Source organism: Myxine glutinosa, chromosome 9, assembly GCF_964187855.1.
Source record: "Myxine glutinosa chromosome 9, kmMyxGlut1.1, whole genome shotgun sequence".
Classification (NCBI taxonomy): Eukaryota; Metazoa; Chordata; class Myxini; order Myxiniformes; family Myxinidae; genus Myxine; species Myxine glutinosa.
Window position 1 is genome coordinate 41,131,555 of NC_136269.1, and position 11,014 is coordinate 41,142,568.

The 11,014-nt window shown below is 44.6% G+C and overlaps 1 protein-coding gene across 2 annotated transcripts in view; it reads right to left on the reverse strand.

Moving 5' to 3' along the window:
• CLPTM1L (CLPTM1 like) overlaps positions 1-7,116 on the reverse strand; it is a 53,903-nt gene extending 46,787 nt beyond the window's left edge. The window contains exons 1-3 of one of the 2 annotated variants that reach the window (XM_068129233.2): positions 6,660-7,116; positions 1,528-1,628; positions 1,012-1,192 (exon numbers count right to left, since the gene is read on the reverse strand). In XM_068129233.2, the coding sequence (XP_067985334.1) occupies positions 1,012-1,192; positions 1,528-1,628; positions 6,660-6,824 (447 nt within the window). In that variant the 5' untranslated portion in view covers positions 6,825-7,116. Of the gene's footprint in view, positions 1-1,011; positions 1,193-1,527; positions 1,629-2,762; positions 2,902-6,659 lie in introns of those variants that run through there. The other variant, XM_068129234.2, reaches the window with a different exon arrangement.
• Between the last annotated feature and the right edge of the window lie 3,898 nt (positions 7,117-11,014).

Sequence of the window (11,014 nt, forward strand, 5' to 3'; positions counted from 1 at the left end):
AGCTTGTATTTTGGAAGCCGAACCAGGAAGGGTTTACTGGTAGAATGTGTCTATCCTGCAGTAGATAGGGAGGGTTTGAGGACTGAAAAAGCAGAGGGAGCAATAATGGAGAAGAGGGAATAAAAAACAGAGACCACCAACCTGCCTGTGATGTGAAGGCAACAGACCTCGTTTTGGCTTCATCCCTGGAGATTGCAATACTTTTGACCTTTAGAGTGCAATCTCTATCCCTTATTTTATCCCTTATTTATCCATTATCCTTTATTTTAGAGTGCTATCTTTAGAGTGCTTTAGAGTGCATCTAAAATCCCTGGTGTTGGCTTAGCGGTTAGGGTGCCGGCTTGGGATCCTAGGATCCTGGGTTCGAATCCCGGTCGATCGCTGAATTAACGCCAGGGGGGTTGACTCGGCCTGTCATCCTTCCGAGGTCGGCAAATTGAGTACCAGCTTGCTGGGATGAATGATCACGGTGTGTACCCCGATTTAGAATAGGTACACCGTATCCCTGCGCATCGTAAGAGCGTGACCAAGGGTTGGCGTCAGGAAGGGCATCCGGCCATAAAAACATTGCCTCAAACAGGGAACCATGATTGTCATGGGGCCCGCAAGGCTAACCCCCGCTCTAGCGGGGAAAAATGGCCCTAAAACGATCATTCATCATTCATTCATAAAGTGCACAGAACATAGAAGAGGCAGATGTGTTGCTGGGGTGTAAACCCATAGTGGAGAGCAGTACTCCAATGGGCTATAGACAAAGCCATCACAAGCTGAGCATCTCTGATTTGTTGTGGCAAAGACAAGATTATACCTTGTAGGGGAATACAGTTGCAAACATTCAGGAATTATACTGCTAAAGACAAGTACGTCTTATGTTTTTTGCCCACTCACATTTTAATCACCTCTTCCATATCTCACTTATCGATCAAACTCTCACGACCCCAATTTTTCAATCAGCAGTTTTCCTCATAACATCCTCAGAGATTGCATTTGAGGTCAGTAATTCATTCTTACCTTATTTTGAGCCACGAGATTAACTTCTTCATACTTAGGGACCATGTGTGTCGTCAATGGTGCCACGGCATGTTGTACTCGCTCGTCGTGCCATGGTTCTCGGTCAGGAGCATGCACAAACGTGTGCGCATATAGGGAACCCTTGGGACGCATCCCACGTGGCAGAGAGACATTCAACTCCCTGTTATTCACACAGAATTACAGGATTGGAGAGACGCATGGTGACCTGAGAATGAATCTCCACATTCAATGTCTAGCCTCAGTTACACACATATCACGATTTTGATTTTTCCATTGCATTACATTGCACTTAGACGACTATTGGAAACAAAAGACAAAACGGACATTTGACTATGAATACATGTAAGCACAAACAGCAGCAAGGTGGACAAAATAAAGATAAACAAATTAAAGATAAACTTTGCAGGCATGAACAGAATGATGGTGAGACTGCTTGAAATTGTCAGTTATTGAGAAACAGTGAAGAATATTGATTGAATAGGGTAAAGGGCTTACTTTAAAATGTCCGCATGTGGATCGAAGTCTTCAATGGTGATTACCAAATTCAGCTTGTCGATTTCAACATTCCTTGCTTGCAGAGAAGTAAAAATGCTCAGCTGCAAATATGAGCAGAACTGGTGTTGGCTTGCCTTTCGCGTTGGGGTGTCAAAGTTTTAGTTACATAAAAATACCTGCTACAAAAAAAACGTGACAAAACTACCTGCATGTGGAAACGGACAAGCATCATTTAGCCATTCATGCGTGTCCTGTCCACTCTCCTGTGCCCGAAGTGTATTAGCTTGGGTTTCACACTCTTCCATTCCCAATGCCATCACCTCCCGTTTTGATTCAAATAATGTTGCCCATGGCTCCTCCTGTGCCCCATTCTCATTCTTTTGTTCTTCCTTTAATTCACTTGTCCAATCATCAATTTTGTCACTCCAGGCATTCAATTCTCCCTTTAACCCATCATTTTTGCATCATTCGTTCACTACACTCATTCTGAGCATTAGTTTTTTCACTCATTTCCTTCAGATTATTTTCCATTCGTTCACTCTGGGCATCCATTTTATTATTAATTTCCCTTCATTTCACACATTAATTTTGCAAATATGGCCTGGAAAGCGTTCGGGTCCGTTCCCATTGTCCCCGGCTCCCTGGTGGACTAATGCTTGGGACGGGGGAGGTTTCAATCCTATCCTCTAATCCCTCTATCTCCAGCTCGCTTCCATACTCCACAGGATCCCCCTCGCTCACTTCCGCCATCCACAGTGAGAAAGCAGTTCTCCCTCACGTGTATTTTACCTCAGGCAAAGATTATTTTTTTAAATTGTTCGAAAAACGCTCACCAATAAACTACCAAATTTGGACACCCTGGCACTATAATCGATGAGTGAGAGTGAGAGTGAGAGTGAGAGTGAGAGTGAGAGTGAGAGTGAGACTGAGAGAGAGAGAGAGGATTAATAAATTTAATATTCCGAATGCAGAGCACTATTTCGCCCTCAGCGGGTGTCGAACTCGCAACCTTCAGACAATGTGTCCGAGGTTCGAATCCCACTCTCCTGACACAAGTTGTCGTGTGACTACCCTGCAGTGAACACCGCAGGGTGACAAACTAGCTTTAACTTTTACAAAGTTTAACAAACTTTAACAAAGGACCAAACTAGCTTTAACTCTGAGGCGTTTAATTCAATGGCGGACCTTCATTACACGTGACGGAAGCAAGTGGTGGAGAAGCCGTATGAGCTTACCTTCACAGTTCCCACCGGCAGTCTTCAAACCTGAAATAATTAATTCAACCGACACAGGATTTACAATGTACAAGAAAATGCCGGCTTAATTAACCAAAATGCCGGTAACAAAGAAAATGCACAATAAAACTAAATTCCTAATTGGAGCGCTCCCATACAGACAAAGGGAAATATAACTGGAAAATAAATGTGTAGTTTGTGGCACTTAGCTCAAATTGGCTCTTGAATCTCGTCAGGAATCGTCAAAACCCCCTCGCGTCCTTGGTGGGAAAATGCGCTTGTTGGCTCGAACTAGGCCTCGCCGCGCGTCCGCTCACTCCTGGCTTCGTCGAGAGTGCAGTGAGCAGGCCACGCCCGTGCACTTGTCGTTCTTGCTTGGGAAACAGCATTTCTTGGTCCACAGTTCCTCCTCCTCACGATCACTAGGAAGATGTCAGAACACGACCGTTCGTGATGAATCTTCCTTGTGCAAGAGCATTAGTGACCGTTCACGATGGGATCCAGAACGAGAAGAACGAGAAGCGAAAATGTCTGCCGTTCCAATTATTTTGTACTTGAGGCTCTGACGTCATCCCACAATGTCTCCCTGTCTGCTCCTATCAACGAGTCCCATCTTACCAGTCCTTGTGCCAATCAAATCCCGGACCAATCACTGCTCTTCTAGGCGTGGCTCCACGGCCCTGCCTGATTGAGGTGATGTCGCGGCTGCGGCACCAGCGGTAATGTTCGATGCCTGGTTTCCGGTTGGTTTTTATCTAGCGTTATTAATTATGGTGTCGATTGCTTGGCTTGGCTCTGGTGTGCAGTGCGGTGTCATGAGGAACACAGGAAAAGGTTACAGAGGCAATTACATGCAGGGGATTAATTACACATAATCCCTCGCTAATTAACAAACCCCACCCCTCTCATGGGGACGAAGATACAAGCTTACCCGACATACGGTCTACACGAATTTCCTACTTATGATATATCAAGGTTTCTTCTTCTTCACGACAGTCGGAGCACACTAATCTATACACTCTACCTGGCACTAAGGTAATCATTGTCTACCCCCTACAAACGTAACAATATTATAAACCACAAACACATATAATTAGCTTTTCAAAGAGTCGCTAATGCTGTTTATTACATTAAACAAATAAATTTGGAGGAATCCCGATATCTGTGAGGCAAGTTTTACTTACAGAACTGAGGTAAGATCTACTGTAATCTATATACTCCACAAGGATTGGGTTAATAACATGCTATCAAAAAACCGACGCCAATTCCTTACTTCTGTGGTTGTTAGTACCGTACATCGCTTATCATTGATTCATGAACCATATGCCGCTTCAATTCATTAACTTTATATTCACAACATTCGGATTAAAGTGTTATGGTCATATTTACAAATATTATTATTACGAAAACGATACTACTGAAACGATACACTACTGCATTAAGAAACCTGGGTTTAATTAGTCCGAAACGGCCCAAAGGTGAGTTATGAAGCCTAAGGCCTATACATTGGAAAATCCGTAACGTCTATGCTTTTGATATTTGATGGTCATTTTAACAATCGGTTTGTTTGTCTTTCACTCTGAATGAAAAACGTAAAGGTAGAGCATGACGATTGTGATATATGAACGACGATTGTGATATATGAGAGGTTCAACGATATGTTTGGCATGAACGAAATTGAAATAAAAATGCCGGAGTGTGTAGAGTCAGCCGCCGTACCGCCATAATGACATCAGACGTAATCACATCACCCTGTCATGTGACCAGTTACCAGTTGTGTAAAAGTACATAGACTTGAGCTGAAGAGCGATTAGCCCAAAAACACTGTTAAATATCCCTCGGTAAGTAAATTACAAGGGGAAAACAAAACAAAACAAACACAAACAAATAATAACAATAGGTCTTTCTGTTTCAGACGGTAAGTTTTCTCAAAATTATATTGTGCGATATTATATCGGGAGCATATTATATTGTATTATGTGATGTTATATTGATATTATTATATCAGTAGTAGTCTGTGATAGCCGGCCCGACCTTGTCGTTTTCTAGAATGAGAAAAAGGATAATAGTTTCGACATGAAATATAATTCATTGCAATCAAACAAAGTATCGTGTTTATTTATTGGGCTTAGTAGTAAATGAAGACAATCATGAAAACATTGCAATGCATGTGGATAGCCCCGAATCACAAATCCTACCTTGCAATGTTTCCGCTTCCATTTTCACTTGATTCCGGTCGCGGTCCTGGGCTCAAATGTTTTTTTGACGCCTGCACTGACCCGATCGACTTTTTTTTTTTGTATGCAGAATCGAGGCTCGTGAAAGAGCTAACATTTATCACAAAAAAAAAATCAAACAGACAAACAAAATATATAAAAAGAGGGAGCGGTAGACAAGATGGGGAGAGAAGGGGAAGCACACAAACACAACGTTTGAGAGCAGGGACATCGGGAGATGTGTGGGAAGGAGAGGGCTTGGGGGGAGGAGGCGTGGGAAGGGGGGGGGGGGGGTGGGAGATGTATAAAACACAAGGACACCAAGGACTTCCAGGAAAGAAGTTGGTATTTCAAAAAAGTGGATTTGGGGTGAAATTAGCGGGGGTAGAAAAGATCAAGGTTTTGGATGGGGGAAGATAAGAGATGGTGGTGAACAGCTGTTTTAAAGACCTGGAGGGAGGATTGGGATTGAAAAGAGTGAGGGAGTTTGTTCCAGAGGCGGGAGAAAAGAGGAATGAAGGAGTGAAGGTGAGCAGAGAGTCTTGATTTTGGCAGTTTAACCAGAAGAGGGTTGCAGGCAGATCTTGTGCGACCTGTAGGAATATTTGGGGGACAGGGCCCAGAGAGAGCTGGGGGGAGCAAGGCCGGAGAGGAGTCGGTAGAAGACGGAAAGACCACCAACCTGCCTGCGGTGAGTAAGTGAAAGGCCCTCGGAGTGAAAAGTGAAAGGCCTCTTCTTTCCTCTAATGCCCTCTGGTCCTATCATTGTCCATTTTGTTGAAAAACGTCTGCACTTATTTTTGTCTATAGGCCTACCCTTCATTATCTTAAACATCTCCATCATATCCCCTTTTAAGCATCTCCTGTCTGATGTATGAATCCCTGTCTCCTTCAGCCGTTCCTCATGGCTGAATCTTGCTAGGCCTGGAATCAATCTAGTAGCACTATGCTGAACCCTTTCTATAGCAGTAGGCAGCTTACGGCCTACCTGAAATGTGGTGACCAAAACTGCACACAATAACCTATGAGGCCTCACGAAATTCCTATACAGTTAAAACCACCGATTTTGATTTTTTATTTATCCCCCTACAAATACCATCTAAAACCCTGTTTGCTTTACCTATGGCTGCCTGGCATTGCCCTGTCTGCTTTACCCCCATATATATTCCCACCCCCACACACATCCTTCTCCTGTGTTACACATTCCAAGATTGCCCCTTGCATCATGTGATCACTATTTTCATCATTCCTACCCATTCCCAGCACCTTATGCTTGTTTATGTCAATCTGCATCTGCCAATCTTTTGCCCAATCCATGTAAGTACATTACATTATGTACTGTATCTAGATTTTGTACATCATCATTGATCACATTTATATTGTACACATCAATTATAATATGGGAAAGATGTAAGCAATTTTACGTGTTAAAAAAAAAAAAAGAACACGTGAATGAATCACTCATCGGTCACGAAGACCCGATGTGTCTATCAATGGGTTTTTAGACATCCCATCCGAAATCAGGCGTGCTCCAGCATGCGTCACCCCCTGCTGCCACCGCAACAAAAGGCATTTTGCCGTTCGTATCGCTAAATAAATAAATAAATATATACAATGTGCCTCCAGTTTCCCACGTTGGTTGCAGTGCAGACAATGCACTGTATATCGCGTTTATACAAACTTGTAATGGGGGCTTGGCTTGGAGGTAGGAGGCATAACACCTGGGTCCGGATGAACATGGATCCGTGTGCACCACCTGATACAAGGTTCGGACCGTGTGCATGATGTACACGGTAAAGAGGCCGAGGGCGAGCACAGTGAGCGAGGGACACCGAGGCCAAGCCATGGTGGTGACAGAACGATGTCCCGAGATTCCGGGAACTATGATCGGGTGGAATGGGGAAGTGAAGTGGTGACCGGTGAGGAAGAGGAGGACGGCGAGGGATGCTTTTGTTTAGTGAGATGACGGAAGGAAAATTTGAAAGAAATATATTTCACGAAAAGACGAAGATACATGAAGGGTCATTCGAGAGAATACATGAAGAGCTCAATTATTAGTATGTTATTGTTAAGTTTGCTGTGTTGCTTTCCCGCTGGCGGAATCGATGACTTCCGTCTGGCGTGGAACCAGGGAAGCTAGTGCGCATGCGCGCAGTACGAGCGATCCCAGAGGGGATAATAATAATAATAATTCATTTAATTTGTATAGCGCTTTTCATGAAGCCCAAAGGCGCTATGGGATGACACAGGGAAGCTTAACGGACGAGGTCCGAACAAAAAAGGGAGCATTGACAAAAAACAACAACAATATGTTGGCAACCATTGCGCAGGCTTTGTATGGGCATAATGGTCGCCTGCGTTGAAGTTCCTGTAATGGACATCAGTAATATCTACTTTATTTCGTTTGGTTGGGGTTGAAGAAAATGTTGTTTTGGATAAGGAATCGATGAACACTGACAGTACATTCGCCTTTTGACGAGACCGTCTCACAGACAGCACAATCCTGATACTGCATCCAATCAGTCAATTACCCTCCATCCCACTGAAATATAATTCCTACCAATATCCAATCCATGTAGGATATGCACCCCGTCATACTCAATACCAATCTTATTACCTCCTAACAGATCTCGATGCTCCAACACATCTCCGTGCTCCAACAGATCTCCATGCTCCAACAGATCTCCATGCTCCAACAGATCTCCATGCTCCAACAGATCTCCATGCTCCAACAGATCTCCATGCTCCAACAGATCTCCATGCTCCAACAGATCTCCATGCTCCAACAGATCTCTATGCTCCAACAGATCTCTATGCTCCAACAGATCTCTATGCTCCAACAGATCTCTATGCTCCAACAGATCTCTATGCTCCAACAGATCTCCATGCTCCAACAGATCTCCATGCTCCAACAGATCTCCATGCTCCAACAGATCTCCATGCTCCAACAGATCTCCATGCTCCAACAGATCTCCATGCTCCAACAGATCTCCATGCTCCAACAGATCTCCATGCTCCAACAGATCTCCATGCTCCAACAGATCTCCATGCTCCAACAGATCTCCATGCTCCAACAGATCTCCATGCTCCAACAGATCTCCATGCTCCAACAGATCTCCATGCTCCAACAGATCTCCATGCTCCAACAGATCTCCATGCTCCAACAGATCTCCATGCTCCAACAGATCTCCATGCTCCAACAGATCTCCATGCTCCAACAGATCTCCATGCTCCAACAGATCTCCATGCTCCAACAGATCTCCATGCTCCAACAGATCTCCATGCTCCAACAGATCTCCATGCTCCAACAGATCTCCATGCTCCAACAGATCTCCATGCTCCAACAGATCTCCATGCTCCAACAGATCTCCATGCTCCAACAGATCTCCATGCTCCAACAGATCTCCATGCCCCAACAGATCTCCATGCCCCAACAGATCTCCATGCTCCAACAGATCTCCATGCCCCAACAGATCTCCATGCCCCAACAGATCTCCATGCCCCAACAGATCTCCATGCCCCAACAGATCTCCATGCCCCAACAGATCTCCATGCTCCAACAGATCTCCATGCTCCAACAGATCTCCATGCTCCAACAGATCTCCATGCTCCAACAGATCTCCATGCTCCAACAGATCTCCATGCTCCAACAGATCTCCATGCTCCAACAGATCTCCATGCTCCAACAGATCTCCATGCTCCAACAGATCTCCATGCTCCAACAGATCTCCATGCTCCAACAGATCTCCATGCTCCAACAGATCTCCATGCTCCAACAGATCTCCATGCTCCAACAGATCTCCATGCTCCAACAGATCTCCATGCTCCAACAGATCTCCATGCTCCAACAGATCTCCATGCTCCAACAGATCTCCATGCTCCAACAGATCTCCATGCTCCAACAGATCTCCATGCTCCAACAGATCTCCATGCTCCAACAGATCTCCATGCTCCAACAGATCTCCATGCTCCAACAGATCTCCATGCTCCAACAGATCTCCATGCTCCAACAGATCTCCATGCTCCAACAGATCTCCATGCTCCAACAGATCTCCATGCTCCAACAGATCTCCATGCTCCAACAGATCTCCATGCTCCAACAGATCTCCATGCTCCAACAGATCTCCATGCTCCAACAGATCTCCATGCTCCAACAGATCTCCATGCTCCAACAGATCTCCATGCTCCAACAGATCTCCATGCTCCAACAGATCTCCATGCTCCAACAGATCTCCATGCTCCAACAGATCTCCATGCTCCAACAGATCTCCATGCTCCAACAGATCTCCATGCTCCAACACATCTCGATGCTCCAACAGATGTCTATGCTCCAACAGATGTCTATGCTCCAACAGATGTCTATGCTCCAACAGATGTCTATGCTCCAACAGATGTCTATGCTCCAACAGATGTCTATGCTCCAACAGATGTCTATGCTCCAACAGATGTCTATGCTCCAACAGATGTCTATGCTCCAACAGATGTCTATGCTCCAACAGATGTCTATGCTCCAACAGATGTCTATGCTCCAACAGATGTCTATGCTCCAACAGATGTCTATGCTCCAACAGATGTCTATGCTCCAACAGATGTCTATGCTCCAACAGATGTCTATGCTCCAACAGATGTCTATGCTCCAACAGATGTCTATGCTCCAACAGATGTCTATGCTCCAACAGATGTCTATGCTCCAACAGATGTCTATGCTCCAACAGATGTCTATGCTCCAACAGATGTCTATGCTCCAACAGATGTCTATGCTCCAACAGATGTCTATGCTCCAACAGATGTCTATGCTCCAACAGATGTCTATGCTCCAACAGATCTCTATGCTCCAACAGATCTCTATGCTCCCACACATCTCTATGCTCCAACAGACCTCTGTGCTCCAACAGATCTCTATGCTCCAACACATCTCTATGCTCCAACAGATCTCAAACAGAACCCTAACAACTGTGGCTGGATCTGGATCTGGATCTGGACCTGAACCAAAATCGAATCCGATTGTTCTTGCCAACTAACCACCTCATCCACCAAGTGTTGTCATAACTTGTCCAAAACTTTTTGAAATACTGTATATATCGGTTTTGGCCCCATCTCTCAATGGTGAAGAATCACTTCAATGAGCGAGTACACGCACCTCCAGGCAATCCTACCAGCCAGGTAAGAGATATAAAAACAGATATTTCAGCATCAGTTTCGAAATAAAAATTACTAGAACGGCACTCTTCGACATGGACCGATATGCTTCCACCGACATGATTACATCAGCCTGGTGTTGGCATAGCAGTTAGGGTTCCGGCTTGGGATATTAGGATCCTGGGTTCGAATCCTGGTGATTGCTGAATTAATGCCAAGGGGGTTGACTCAGCCTGTCATCCTTCCGAGGTCGGCAAATTGAGTACCAGTTCACTGGTAATTCACTGTGTGTCGCAAGAGGCGACTAACAGGGTTGGTGGCAGGAAGAGCATCCGGCCATAAAACGTTGCTTCAAAAAAGGGGCCCACGGTGCCCAAAAAAGGCCAACCCCTGCTCTGCGGGGAAAAATGGCCTCCAAAGGTGGTTCTTTTCTTCTTCTGCATGATTACATCATTCCAAATACTAATCCAAGTTTTATTTAAATCCCTTCAGCTGTTCTCAAGTGTCACATTTTTACCTGACCTTTCACCTCTTGATGCCGAAATATAATAGGTTCATCTTTGCAGCATAATTTGTACTTGTGCCAAGTTTAATCAAAATCCCATCAATGGTTCACAAGTTAGTGCAGTAAATAAATTTTTCTTTTTACCTAATGGAACCTCTGGACCCCATAATCTAATCAGTTAATCTTTACACATTATACACAGTTGTATCAAGTTTGACCAAGTCCCTTTCAGCAGTCAAGTTATCGTGATATCGAAAATGACATGACGGACAGATAGCCGGACTGACAACCCCGAAAAGCAGAATTCCTTCGGTGACCTCGACAACGGAGGTATATAAACCGCCACTCATCACAACCTCTGTTCATACAGTCTATGAAGAATGGAGAATCAG